Source organism: Microchirus variegatus, assembly GCF_963457635.1.
Source record: "Microchirus variegatus genome assembly, chromosome: 19".
Taxonomy (NCBI): domain Eukaryota; kingdom Metazoa; phylum Chordata; class Actinopteri; order Pleuronectiformes; family Soleidae; genus Microchirus; species Microchirus variegatus.
Genome location: NC_139820.1, coordinates 17044139 through 17059298, shown reverse-complemented (window position 1 = coordinate 17059298; position 15160 = coordinate 17044139). Strand labels below are relative to the sequence as shown.

The 15160-nt window shown below is 38.9% G+C and overlaps 1 protein-coding gene across 3 annotated transcripts in view; it reads right to left on the bottom strand.

The window, feature by feature from the left end:
* Window positions 1-753: 753 nt before the first annotated feature.
* LOC310940874 (mitogen-activated protein kinase kinase kinase kinase 4) overlaps window positions 754-15160 on the bottom strand; it is a gene marked incomplete at its 3' end in the record, with an annotated part of 64527 nt that continues 50120 nt past the window's right edge. For 2 of the 3 annotated variants that reach the window (XM_083905910.1, XM_083905911.1), the window contains exons 21-33: window positions 14979-15067; window positions 14240-14334; window positions 12360-12444; window positions 11594-11770; window positions 10906-11014; window positions 10619-10774; window positions 10336-10479; window positions 9726-9860; window positions 9490-9590; window positions 5776-5925; window positions 1645-1804; window positions 1148-1287; window positions 754-837 (exon numbers count right to left, since the gene is read on the bottom strand). In XM_083905910.1, the coding sequence (XP_083762036.1) occupies window positions 754-837; window positions 1148-1287; window positions 1645-1804; window positions 5776-5925; window positions 9490-9590; window positions 9726-9860; window positions 10336-10479; window positions 10619-10774; window positions 10906-11014; window positions 11594-11770; window positions 12360-12444; window positions 14240-14334; window positions 14979-15067 (1625 nt within the window). The remainder of the gene's footprint in view (window positions 838-1147; window positions 1288-1644; window positions 1805-5775; window positions 5926-9489; window positions 9591-9725; window positions 9861-10335; window positions 10480-10618; window positions 10775-10905; window positions 11015-11593; window positions 11771-12359; window positions 12445-14239; window positions 14335-14978; window positions 15068-15160) is intronic. The other variant, XM_083905912.1, reaches the window with a different exon arrangement.

Here is a 15160-nt window from a genome sequence, read left to right as displayed (position 1 = left end):
CATCCTATAGGCTTAGGAGTAGGTCCGAGAAAACAAAAACTCCATCACCCACCGCATGTTTATATGGAGTTCATTTGTATCCCTGTTCATTTACAACATTTATACAGAATTGAGGCCCTTACAGTTAAGTGAACAGCTCTACAGGTCCTTATATTGTACAAATACTAAAATACAATAAAGCAGATCTGTGAGTGCTGACACATGGACCTAAGAGAAATGGTACCAAGGAATCCCAAAAGATCTTGGACATTGGATCTGTTATAACACGGTCGTGATGGCACGTTGACACTCAGTAAAACCTTTGACAAAAAAAAAGCAATTACAACAAAAAGGTGGAATGACTTACTGTTATTAGTTGTTATTTGATGACCACCACACAATCAATTGAATTAATCCATCAGTTTGATTTTGATAAAACAGGACCCAAATATCTGCGCGAGACAGATCCAAGGCAAAGCCAACAGTGCTTTTGACATTGATCTGACTCTTCACGGACAGAGGGTGTGACACCAAGATGTCGATTTTTGTGCTGTTTGAGCTGAAGAAGAAGCAGAGTTTCTGGCTCAAGCATTATTTTCTGCAGCCGGTGAGATGAAAAGACAACAGGAGTTATGGATCCAGGAGTATTTAGCTGATCCTTCCATGGAGATCAATGTCCAGCCACACAAATATGCAAAGAAGGCATCACTGGGAGAACCAAGCATGAAGATGGCAGACATCAACAGTTGATTCCAGAGTTCACCAGTCCAGTCATTACCAGTTGAACAGCGAGTTCTGTCCAAGAGTCATGAAGTAAATCTGACTGCTACCTCCTGACTGCACCGAGGCGAAGAATATCTGCAGCAAGAGAGAGGTTCAGGTTTATGAACAATAAAACATGTTTACAACTTTCATTTCAACCATTTGTCTTACCACAGAGTTCAAAAGTCGAGCATTGCTGATAATTCAATCTCTTTCATTAAGTATGCATTAAATGATCATTTCGGAAAAATAGTATATTGTTAATATATTATTATATATATATTATACACGGTCCATTGAAATTTTGCAAGTTGTTTGTTAAAACTTTATCATAATTTAAAGTGTCTACTGGATACGATTTTAATACTATGAATATCTGAAATTTAGAAAAGTTCTAAACTCCTACCTTGTCATTCCTCTCGCATAGAAACTTGAGTTTTTGGGCCTTTTTGTGCATGAAAACTCCCTCCAGGTTTCCTGTGTTGGCAGACCTCAATTCAATGGCCTTTTCTCCCCAACCCATCACCTGGTTAGACTGAAGGTAGGCTAAAGACAGAGAGAGAGAAAAAAAAAAAGAGATCTTTATCCTAGAAGAAAGACCCATTTACTGAATCCAACACACATGCAACATCACTGCCATGATATATTTAGCAAACCCTGTCCTAAATCTGTCTTCATAGAATCTGGTTCAGGTTAAGTCCTTGGTGCAAAGGAAAGTTCCAGATCTGTGCTGTAGAGACAGAGTCTTTACAGTGATGGTCACTGTTTGCAGACTGAAATGATAATCTAAAATAAGCAAAACCACACAGATAAAAATTGTGTACGCTGATTGTTTTTTCCATGTTTTATTTAGTATTTGAGTCGGTTGGTAAAGCCCTACGTATTTGCATGAATGAAATTTACCAACTGATGCAGGCATCTCCCCCCACTGCAGCACCGTATCCTTGATGATGCGTCCGTAGGTGTCAATGTAGACGCCCTCGTCTTCATAGCAAACCAGAACCTCTGTTCCTGCGCTGTTTGGCAAAATAATGATGGCATGGGGACGAATGGAACCCTGGATCTATTAAACAATAAATAAAATAAATAAACAAACAGAAACAAAATTAGTTCAAACAGTGAGTTCATTCAAACAGTTGGGGGTTGTTTAATGTCTGTGGTTGTAGAAACCAAAGAAGAAGGATTTCTTATGACAGTACTATAAAAAAAACTACAACAAAAGTGAAAAGTAGAATGTACACGACTATGGAGGCAAAGAAAAACATTAACAACATTAGGGAAATGTTCTTTAAACTGTGTAAAAAAACAGATTTAAGTGAGAAATAGGAGCTTTTTACCTAAACAAAGTTTGTTTTCATCATACGTTTTAGAATAATTGTGGAAAGTGACAAAAGCCTCAACATAGTCTCATAGTCATAGTCTAGGCAAATATTCTGCTCAACAAACTATATCTAACAAACAACATAGTTTATATAAAAATCTGTCTTATCAGTTGAAAAACAGTACAATTAAATTATCATATTTATTCATATATAATATAGGTACATGTACATAAACGTTTTGAAATGAAGAAATTTAATCAGCACAAAAATGAGTAAATATATGGAAAAAATGTAGTTTCATATCAGCCTCTGTCAAACCAGCAATATTACTACTAGACAGAAAAAAGAAAACTGCACAGAATGAATCATAACAGAGAATTCCCATTCAACAAGTGTGCAACAACAAAGCGTCACCAGAAAATAGGGGAGTTCGGCAGTGTCCTGTGCCAAGTTATTAACAGGAGACAAATATAGATCCTTGTCAATCATGTTTCGTACGTTACCAGAGTGTGAGCCACTACGATCCTGAGCATCAGAACAGGCATCCACAGACGCAACGCAATCTTTATCCTTTGCCTCGGAATCAGCATTGTTACATAGTTAGCAGGCGACAAGGGAAGATACTGTGTGTGTGTGTGTGTGCGCTGCTTTATGTGGGTGAGTGCTGCATTGTGTGTATGAAAGTGAGTGTGTGTGTGTATGTGGTAAGTGTATGTGTGCAATGTAAAAAAGAGAATGTATGTGTGTGAATGGCTGTGAAGAATCCTGGGAGTGAGAAATGTCCACCAGAGTTCTCAAGGAAAGTGAACCATGAGCATGTTGAGGTATAAATGAGTGGGTTGACCAGCTGGTGTGTGTGTGTGTGTGTATGTGTGTAAGAGAGAGTGTTGAAAGCTTGAATGTATATGTGGGAGAGAAAGAGAAGCAATGATATGTGCAGCAGTAGCAGCATAAGGCACCAGTGTAGCAGATGTGTGCAGACTCGGTTAATATACCAGAGGATGTGGAAGTGAAGAGAAAAAATTAAACAGGGGCAAGACTCGGTCAGGACGCACGCACGCACGCACGCACGCACGCACAGAGTTAATTTTAGCTGCAACAGCAAATGAGTGTGTGCATGTGTGTGTGAAAGACAACGTATCCCTTGAAAAGCAAGATAAATAGTGCAAAAACGCACAGCTCCAAAGGGTCTTACTTAGTCTCTGAGTTTTGGTTGTGATACATAATAAAACAATCAAAGTGACATAGATTGTTAGTAAAATTGCACAGAGTTTCTCTGCAGAGGAAACTGATCTGTGTGTGCATGTGCAGAAAGTGAAATCATGTCTATGTATATAAGGTGATGCAACTGGATATTTTCCCAGCACAGAGAATTAATGTTATTTCGGGCTGCAACTAATGATTATTTTCATGATTAATTGTACTTTTTCACAAAATGTCAGAAAATGTAAAAAAAAAAAAAGAAAGGAAAAAAAAAGATTGGCGTTTCCTGAACCATAAAATAAAAAATGTTCTCATATGTCTTATTTTGAATGAATTTGTTGTCATATGAAGCAAGGAAAACAGAAACTATTCACATTTGAGAAGCTGGAAACTGTATTATTCATGTCATTTTACAGCGCTGCGACAGGCATGTGACAGCTGACAGTAGTTTAACAAATCTTACAATGGAGTCACTGAACACTATGATTTCAGGCACAGGGAGTAACTGGCAGTGTTGGAGGAGAGTCGGCAGGCAACATGAGTAGCTGACCCTTGTGAAGCAGGAGGGGGAGGGAGGCTCTTGACCGAGACCAGTGGCCCCTGCATTTGGAGGCAAACTGAGAGCAGCTGAGGTGATAACCAGTCTGGCTGCACGGGGGTGACGAGTGGCGCCATTACAGGAGATCATTTATGAAAGACGATATGAAGGAGAGTTCACTGGCCACAACTCTTCATATTGCTGATTTAATCTTTCACGGTTTCAAAAGACGTGACCCATGACAAGCCTTGTAACCAAGCAAGTCAGTCTCACAAGTGGGAAACTGGCTAGCCTGTGGTTTTCAAAGTGGACACATTAGCTGCTACAGGAAATGAGAAAGTGGAAAAAAATAATTATTTCCACGCTGATCAGGTATAAAACATTTCAACACCCACTCAAAGGATGTAATATACTACTGGACACAACACAAATATCCAATGGCATGAATGTAAAAACGCTTAGCTATGAAGACAGGCTTGAAAACAATTCCAATAATGTTGAAATGTGTGATTTCCTGAGCTTCAAGTTAAAAACATAATTACCAAGATGTTTCTAGAGCTAAACATGACTCGTGGATAGCTTGGCATGCCCACATACAGCAGGAGAAAGACATTATCACCTGCACCGTCTCTAACTGTACCAGCAGTGGGCCATTGGTTCATGTGGTGCACATGGTTGACGTATGTAAAGGTGGGTGTTTACGTCATCCATGTGTCTTTAAAGAACTGCACTCTCGTGAGTTTGTGGAAGTGAATGTAACTGGAACTGTGCAACAACGCAGCTGAGTGGAACATTATCACTGTCTGTTTTCTAGTCCATTCTACTCTATTCCAAGTGGATGCTTGTGTATAAGGATTACCACGGGACAGTCTTGAGATATTGCATTCACAAATTCACAAAAAGAACGGAACGAAACAGAACAAAACAAAACATAATGCCAGTGCACCAACAAGAGGCATGGTCAACTGTGACTGGACAACAAAACCGTACTAATGACTGAAACACACAGAAGCCAACCTTTGACTGAGGCTTCACCCAATCAGTTTTTAAACCAACAGATCAAAAAACACACAAGGGATGAAAGAAACAATTAGACATGAGTCACAACATCCTGCCCAGACAAGGGAGATGGAGAGAGAGAGAGAGAGAGAGAGAGAGAGAGAGAGAGAGAGAGAGAGAGAGAGAGAGAGAGAGAGAGAGAGAGAGAGAGAGAGAGAGAGAGAGAGAGAGAGAGAGAGAGATGTAGCAACAGGAAACATAATGAGAGATTGAGTGGGATGAGAGTGGAGCAATGTGTATAAAGGAAAACAGGAAGAACACATTAGAGAAATGGGTGGGAGGAGGGTGAGGAAAAAGGAAGTGAAGAACAACCTGAGGGACTGAGGGAAGAGAGAGAGAGAGATGAGATGGATGAGTAGAGAGAAAACAGCTGGTGTTGAAGAAAATATTCTCATATCATCTTAATGTATAATATTAAATAATATGTAACAGATGGGGTATTTTTATGAAAAAGTCAAAGACATTGACAAATCACTATACTGCATTTACTGCAGTGGTGGTTGCTTGTCTTTGAAAGAGGATAAGCTCATTTCAGGCCGAGTTATTTATAAAACCTTACATTGCAGTACACACTGTATAAATCCTGTGCCCCCCCTTTCCATTCGCTATTAAAATATAGGTGACACAGATCAGTATTTGTACAAATTCTGTAGTTTTCGTTTAAATACATTGCTTTCAAGGCTCAAATAACTTGTGAAGTTGAAGTGTAGTGGCAAATTACGTGTGCTGTGAGAGACCTGGATATTGGTTATTCTGTACTCAATTTGCTCAAAGCATTTGTGGAGCAAATAAACCAACAAAAAAAAAAACAAGCGTTTGACTTGACCTTTGTCAATTTGGCAAACAAATTCCAATCAGGCCTAATCGATTCATCCTGAGAGAGAGAGAGAGAGAGAAAGGGTACAGTCTCACATGTGTAGGCAGGTACAGGTCGTATGGTGTTCCAGAGTCGACATCAATGGCGTGGAAACCGGACAGGGAGCCGTAGATGACCTTCAACCGCTGACCTTCCTCCACAGTCAGGTCAACAGACAGTGGTTTTTGAGGCAAAGATCTGAATGACTGGATAAACAAACAGACACAGTGTTCAGAATGTGACTTGTGAAGATGGGGAGAATGTGGACACCTTGTGAGAGTCTGAAGAGCATCTTTCAGAAGATGGACATGATGTCATCTCATCTCAAGTATATATCTAGTCTTTCCTGAAGAGAGACGCTTAAACTATGTAGTGTAGAAGGGTCCAATGACATGACGTGCATATTGTGTCCAAGTCCATTATTTAAAAAAAAAAACACAATTTAATCTTTTCATGACATATATCACTTTATTCTATAAAACCTATTAATTTTCATATACTTTTTAAGTAAATTCAAATAATTATATTCTTTTATGTTTTGGCTTCCCAAACCTCTAAGATATCAGGCTATGCAGCTGTCCGAGCAAGTGAGCAGACTAAGAAAACTATTAAACATTTTATTTTAATAATGATAAATTCAAAATAAAGTACTCTGGTATTATGTTATGTTTGAAGTCTTTCGAATAATGTTTTTTCCCCTAATGCCAATAGTTTTAAAGCTGCAAAATAACTGCAAAACTTTTGTCCAGCAATTTACATTTCCTAAATATCTGGGTGGTGCAACCATAAACACTGGACTTTATTTTGAAATCAAGAGACAATAGCTGTAAACTGAATGTTGCATCAGCCAGAGGAACCCCAGAGACCCTTGGGACTAAGCAAAAAGGTTTGCAGATCTCTCAAAAGTCAAATACTGATAAAAATAACTACTTTCAACTCATATTTAGGTAGGTATACTTTCCATTTCAGGTAATCCAACCAATGTAAAACTAGAAAAAAAATATTTTAATCTTTTTTTTTTTTTTTTTAAGTGTGACAAGGGTAGAAAATAATGCTTGCATCCAAACAGAAGCTGTTTAATTTGAGTTTAGTTGAAATTGTCAGGTGGTTCAACCATTTTAATCAGGTGGCACAGCTGTAAGGAATGTCACTATATAATGCTATTCAAAGCTCTCAGGTTATCCATGACACTTCTAGAATGTTAATTAGTTTTACATTTAAAGATATTACACACTTTAGCATGATCATTTGAACATTTTAGAGGCCCCTATCACTATCAAAATTAGCATGACACAGAGCGAGCATTAACAATGATCCAGCTGCAAGGGAAGCATATCTTGCAAAAAGAAGAGAGGTAAGACATCTGGACACAACTGGGAATTTTACAGTTGTAGAACTTTCCAGCAGGTCAAACTGTATGTATCAGATGCTATGATTAAGTCCTTGGAGCATGCGCAGTTCGTATCAAAGCACAACCTTATCGTAATTTGTTAATGAACGAGTGAGATGTGATCGCGGACTCTGCCGTAGATCTGTATGTGTTAGATCCGCTACCTCCGTTTACATGTAGCAGACTACATGTAAACTTGTATTATTGACCTTGTGGTACATGATCCTTTTTGTATTCGTTTCAGTTTCACAATTTCTGGCATTACATGCAATCCAGTCACAACTTCAGCCTGTTCCTTGGATAAACATGTCAGAAAGAGTTTAGCTGGCTGTGAATCTCAGTCCAGGACACTCGTCACACTGGGTGAAACAGTACAATAGTTATTCAGTATATGAGACATGTTCAAACACATTGTTCTGGACTCAAACATATGCATTTCATCTATATTGAAAATACTTTTTAAAATACCTTTTTAGAAGGTTTATTATTCATTGACCCAGAAGCAACAAAGTAGCCCACACCACGAGGGACAAGCACAAATGGGACACTGCTCTGCTCAGCTGGGATGTGTCATGGTGTGTGTGTGTGTATGTGTATATGTATGTGGAAATGTGTCTTTGTGAAAATGACCCTAATAGATTGTTGTCTCGGTCTATCAGTGTCCTAGATATGTGAACATGGTCAGGACAGACATAATGACAGAAGACAGCATTGTAAGCCTGTTAGGCTAGGGTTATATTTACCATGTTCCTTAGGGTACATCATTTGCCCCAATGTCAGAAATTCAACTTGTACCCAATTTTAAAATGTGACATTAGCAAATAAAAGAAAATCTGTGGAATATTACCGTATTTTCCGCACCGGATTATAAGGCACACCTTCAATGAATGTCCTATTTTAGAACTGTTTTCATATATAGGGCCCCCCGGATTATAAGGCGCAGAGAATAGAAGATATTGCAGTCAAACGTTTGACTGGGGTTGCGTTATTCATCCACTAGATAGAGCAGTGCTAAAGGGAATGTCAACAAAACAGATAAAGTCAAACTTTACCAATTGATCCATATATAAGGCGCTCGGATTATAAAGCGCACAGTTGTTTTTTGAGAAAATTAAAGGCTTTTAAGTGCGCCTTATACGGTAACTTGATTGAATAGTATCTACTGGGTCCACCGAGCCTCTGAATTTAAGTGCCTGTGGTGGCCTTAACAAGGACCTTGAATAAGAAATTGGTCCTAAATTGTAATTCACAATATCAGGTATTGTTGTGTTGTTTGAAGAAAAAATTATTTTTCAGCCCAGATTTAAGGCCGCCGCAGGCACTTAACGTCAGAGGCTCGGTGGACCCAGTAGACATCAATAGAATTTCATGAAATTTCTCATGGAAGTTTACTTTGGCAAGTGTAAAAAAAATTATACTAGGTACAACTTGATTTTCAAATTTTTTCAAAAAGGTGGGCAAATGATGCACCCTTATGTTCCCACAGAAAGATGCCTTGCATTTCCCGCATGCACGTACAGTTGTGCTCTTAAGTTTACATACCCTGGGAGAATTTATGATTTCTTGGCCATTCTTCAGAGAATATGAATGATACAAAAACCTTTAAAATAAATAATAAATACAGTTTATTGGCAAACAACTGTGTTTACTCTTTTTAAATCAAAACGACAAAAGAAAGTACCCAAATGATCAAAAGTTTGCATACCACAGTTCTTAATACTGTGTATTTCCCCCTTTAACATCAATGACAGCTTGAAGTCTTTTGTGGTAGTTGTGGATGAGGTTCTTTTTTTTCTCAGATGGCAAAGCTGCCCATTCTTCTGAGGTCTCTCCAGAGTGGCTCAATGATATTGAGATCAGGAGAGGCTGTGTATCACCCCGCAGTGTTGTGAATAAAGAGCCGTTCTTCAACGCAGACGAAGTCCCGTGGTTTAATGTGTTGCTGCCGTAACGAGCTAATCCGAGCTGAAGGAGCTAGTGGTCCACACATGGAGAAGCGCACATCGCTATAATCGCGCGATAAAAAAATGTACGCCATTAAAATGGATTCGCGTTAACAGCGTTAATAACACGTTTAACTGACAGCACTAGTAAATGTATATGTAAATGGCGTTTGAATGCTGATAGTTAACTAAGTCATCACTTTTACATTACATTACTTTTAAGAAGAAATTTCAACTATTCTCGCAATATTTCTTAAATTGTTTCATTGGTCACAAAAGAGTTACATGGACAAACAGAACATTGTTGTACGTTTTGATACAGAAAAATCTTTGTATAACTTGTAACATTCATATGTAGTGTGCATACACAATACACACAATAATCTCTTTGACCAGAACAAAGATCAATAAGTGAAATACTCCAAAAAGTAACTAACCTTGAAGGCCATGAACTTGTGGTAGGGTTTCGGGGCCCAGGCGTACACTTCCACAGCGTTCTTCAGAGCAATCACTAGAAACTTTATTTTCTCGTAACGCACTGAAAAACAAAGACATTGTGATCATTTTTGAAAGTTATACAATCTGAGGTGCATGGATGTGCCTTAATAGAAGTGACTTGTGTTTTCTCCTTCACAGTCGACGGCACTTAACCAGTGAACCAATGTGCACTTACCCACTTTATAATGGACACAACCCTCCAGGTCACCTACTGAAGTCCAACCTAGTCTCTTCTCCACCTCTGGGTCATTACGGAGGATTTTGTTCCTCAACCAGGACAGGTAGTACAGGCGGAGTTTGTTCTTTTTACCTGCACACAAACAGAGAGGGGTGGAGTTGTTTAGGTAATGATTAATATCTGTGTAGTAATTATGTAAAGACACACACGGATTTGTACTCAATTAAACAATAGTAAAATAAAATAAACCAGGAATTAATCACTTGTATTGATTGGGGAAAGATTGGACTTGTTTTGTTGTGCATTCCTGTGCTGAAACTCTGCTCAAGGACAACAAGTGCTGGTAAAAGGGAAGGATTCCATCCTTTAAAGTGAGGCAAATATATGACTTGTGATTTGTGATTTGTTTAACTTCACTCCTTACTGTGAGTCACATCTTGGGGTAAGATTTCTGATAAATTTAGATGGCATAGTCAAATGATATGTTAGGTTTTGTAGCGTCAGACAAAGTTCAGACTTCAGAAGAATCCACATCAAACAAGAAGGCATACAATTGTAGACCGTGTGGTATTTTGATTTATGTCAGTGTGTCCTACATAACATTTACCTGATATAGTGATGAGAACATTAAGACCCTCCAGCACGTCCATCTGCTGAAACCTTCGTCTGCTGATGAGAGAGTAGACTTTCCCTTGACCACTTCGGTCCAGTAGCCACAGACCATTCTCTGTCCCCACCAACAAATTCACACCTACACACAATTTAACCAATAAAAAAGCAGGCTGTGCCATGCAACAGTCCCACATTGACGCCAGCCCATGTAGGATTGTCAATTATACAACATGTACATATCTCAAGGTAAAAAAAAGAAGCCAGTATGAACTACAAACCCCATAGTCCAGCACAGAGAACCTCTGTGTTGAATTTCTTCTTGTACTTGCGGATCTCTGGAGAGTCACTCTGTGGTCGAATGTTGGTCGGGTTCACGTTCACCACAGAGCCTTTCCTGTGGTTCTCTCGCTTGACTGGCTCATCCTTACCGCCTGCTACACAAGGACACACAATAAACAAGAACTAAATAAACATCTCCCTCTCTGTCTCATGACTACCTCACATCACACAACAACATCTGGGAAATGTTCCATCTATTGTTGTGGATGCATGTAAATGTACTCACTGGGGCTCTGTGGTGGTGAAGATATGGGGATCAATCTTGGATCAATGAAGGACAAGAAGGAGGAAGAGGAAGATGAGGAGGTGTTTTTGCCATGAGGACTGCCAACAGCCTGATGAATAAAAACAACAAAAACAAAACAGACATTTATTTCATATTACATTGTGGATTGTTGTTTTTATTGCATATTAAAAGTTTAAAAACCTTTATTTTTGAGAACAAAGGAAACACTTATTATGTCATTCCAAATGCACCTAAACTGTGCTGCCATCTCCCTCTAGTGTAAAAATGTAGCTGGTGCAACTGCTGCTGAGTTATTCCTTCTGACATTTAAATTGCTTTGACAAAACACAGTGATCTCAAATGATTTTTGAACTTGAATGGATGAATTGTCTCTCAACTCCTTTGGTCAATCATGAACATTATATGTCTTCATAAGGTCAAAATTCCTGAAGTTCCAAAGGAGAATCAGTAGTTGTTGACCATGGACTTTGGCAATGAATGTATTGATTGAATATATAATTTCTGAACACAGCCTCTGCAGTAGTGTGAACTAAATGATAACTGGGTGAAATAAGGCATGAAAAAAATTACTGACAAAATTCAATATGTTGTGTGTGCATAAGTATATGTGTGTTACGACAAGTATGTCTCTCTCCTTGTGCCTGTCCTTGGTGTAAATGATTCCTACCAGATTTGCATTGATCTCCTGATGTGTGGGGCATCGAGGGGCTGTGGGCAACTGCGAGTAGCTGAGTTCATGCGTTTGTTGCTGTTGCCCCAGTGCATTACGGGTCGGACTGGAGGGAGAGGTTTTCTGCAGGAGGTCTGGCAGCAGGTAGTTATCATCTGCACCCATCCGTGAGGTCTGTATAACACAACCACACAGGCACACATACATAATTTTAGTAAGGGGGACAGAATAGCCGAAGGCTTGTGAAGTCATAACAGTCTCTTGTGCCCCGGTCTTCCTTATTTTGTTTTTGATTTAAAGGTCCAGTGTGTAACATTTAGGAGGATTTGCGGCGGAAATTTAATACAGTACCTAGAGGTATGTTCCTTCAAGTGTATAAAAGCTTTTAAATTAAATCACTGTAGTTTTTATATGGACTTCTGGCAAGGGCTTTGCTTTGCTGAGGCCACTGTCTAGCGCTGCCATGTTGCTGATTCAGCCTTGATGGACAAACCAGCTATAGCGTGCATTATGCATAATAAGTTAAGTACTAGCTTACGAAAAGACGAACATCCTTTATGGAACGCAAAGGCCACCATAGTTACCTGATTATTATTTTTTCCTATTCTTCAACAATAGACATATAATAACCAGAAATATGAATCCGTATGCTCTCTCTCTCCCTGTGTGTGTGTGTGTGTGTGTGTGTGTGTGTGTGTGTGTGTGTGTGTGTGTGTGTGTGTGTGTGTGTGTGTGTGTGTGTGTGCGTGCATGAGCAGGGTACCTGGTGAAGATTGTGGTGAGGTTGCAGGACGATACCATCAGGGATTCCTCTGAAGTGTTTCCCTTTTCCGTTGCACAGACCAGACCTTGAAGCACAGGCAGAAGAATGGAGTCTGACCTCAAATGTTGCAATTATTAGTTACGAATAAGATATAACCAGTGTTGTGCAAGTTCACACTTTTCAGGAACTAGTTCAAAGTTCAGTTCACACATGTTCAAAGTGAACTGTTCACGTTCATAGTTCACCATTTCAATTTTGAACTAGCTTAAAGTTCAGTTAATTTTTTTAGGTGACAAATGAAAATGAAAGACTGAACTTGTTTTTCAAACTATGACTTCAATCACTATGCGTAAGTAAAAAACAAACAAAAAACAGCAGCGGCAGTCATTAAGGGACTCTACTTTTTTCCTGTTAATCAAAGTTTTACCTGAGAGATCAGAGATCTGGGATTTATTTACCTGTGTTTTGACTTGCGATCTGGAGGTGTGCTTTGTTTGACACTCCGGGTATAAGTAAATGAAGGAATGCGAGTGCTGTTCCTATCATAGTATTGAATTGCCTTGTTAACTTGTTGACGCCGTTGGCAGTAATATGTGTATTTTCACTGTCGTGTCTCACCTTGTTTAATGTGTACAGTGTGCTTTCCTGCAACTTTAAAGCTGTTTATGTGTAGCTGTGCGTTGTTTATGAAGGTTAGTAGTATTCTGGTACTTAATTGCTCGCTGAGAGTCGACATGTGTGCCGTCTGTGGTGAACGCTCATTTTCAATGCCCACTTAGTCAATGGAGGGCGGTGTTAAATTATGTGCTCCGTGTTTATATTGATGTGTGTGAATTTCGCCTATATTCCCTGAAACGAATCAGCTGTAGTCCCTTACCTCACAATGGGAGTCCGGCGTTGCTATGCTCGTTGTTATGGCTTGTGTGCGCAATGCACAGGCAACGTAGTGTGAAGCTGTGAAGTTTAGGAGTCGCGCCCGTGGGGCAGTGAGTGACAACAGCACGCTGTTTCTAAAGTGCGAGCAGGTCATGTCACTTGACTCATCAGGAGAAAAAAAATTCCGTAACTTTTAATTTGACCTCAACATTGACGTTCGTCGTTTATTTCACACAATTTGAACTAATCCACGTTCAAGTTCTTTATTTACAAATGTGTTTCGTTCAGTTCAAAGTTCACAGAAAAATGAACGTGTTCAATGAACGCGCTTTTTTGAACGCGTTCATTAACAACACTGGATATAACATACAAACAAGGCATCTTTACTTCCTGGAGTTGGCAGCAGAACCAGCAGAGATTTAATTAATGTCAAAAATAATTAAGACGCTAATGTTTTTATCCTCAACATAAGCAGAAATATAAATACAATATATTATGGTAAGAATATGATTTGCCTTTTCCCCCACATTTGTCTATAAAATGTAATTCAGTGACAGATTTAGCTTGTCCTATTTTTAATATTCGGCTGTGAATGGCCCAGTAAACCCTTCATAGACACATGAAGCTACCTTTTGGCAATTACTGTATTTTAAAGCTGTCAAAAGAGTTATGTAGGTGTAGCTGGAGTTAAGTGGTCTGCAGAAACTGTTTCCACTCATACAGTAGGCTTGCTCAGCAGAATTCTGAGCGACTCCTCGCACCAATTCTCCACTTGTAAAAAAAAAAAAAAACTGGTTTCACAATATGCTGTCTCATCTGCAGCATGTAACAAATTATGCTTTTCTGGAAGAATGGCTCAACACTCACCACTCAAAGTATGTTTTGTTTTTTTTGTTTTTTTTTAAATAAAAGGCAAAATCAGTCACAATTATTTGATTGTCTTGCATCAAAAAAGCTTGAAACAATACAAATATTAGCAAATATTATACTGATGAAGATCTCACCTGCTCCTCTCGTCCTCATCACTGCTACTGATCTCATCACTGGAAGAGGAGTATTCTGTGGCTTTGTTCAGTCGGCCGAGACCAGATTTGACAGCCTGTGTGATTGAAGTGAGGGACAGTGTGAGTACATGAGGTGAGGTCAGGAAGAGTAGGAAATTATCAATAATTGTGTCATGTACAGATAAAGATGATTAGATATAAACTGTAAGCTTCTACAGATAAAGTGATGGGAAAAAATGTTATGGTTATTTTACAATCATTGTCAGAGGGGGATTACAGTGACCTGTGTACGTGTACTGACAGGTGACAATATAAAGGACAATTTGAGAATCACAATGAATGCATGTAAAAATGATGAGCAGGCACCGTTGATTGTGATTTTGAGTAAGGATGTAAAAGGAAAAGATATATGTCCCCATTTAGTTTAAAAGCAAATTTCCATGTTCCATGTTACCCTGCAATTGTGGAACCTTCCAGAACAGCGTTCATTGTATAACCTTTCAGTCTAGCAAATTGTCCCAAAGTTTTTGAGTGAGTTGCAAGCATCACATTCTATTTCTTTAAACTTTACAATATACCAGTAGGTTTCTTGGTGAAAACCATTTATTTCCCTTATTGGTTATCTGCTCTAAAATAAAAGTCAAGTCATTCAACAAATGACAGATTCTAGATTTTATTGCATTATTTTTTATAGAAATGGGGTTTGTATTATCTGTCAGCCAACAGCAGGATCACTTACTTGTGTATGTCCACTGGTTATGTTTTCTTGTGTGTTTCTGTGCTGCTGTAGGCGGTGATGAAGAAGAGGACTCTCCAGCTTGAAGTAACCTATCACACACACATGCATTCACATATAATATATGCTACTAATATTATTAGTAGCAGTTACAAGTAAGACAAAAGCAACAGGATGTTGTAAAG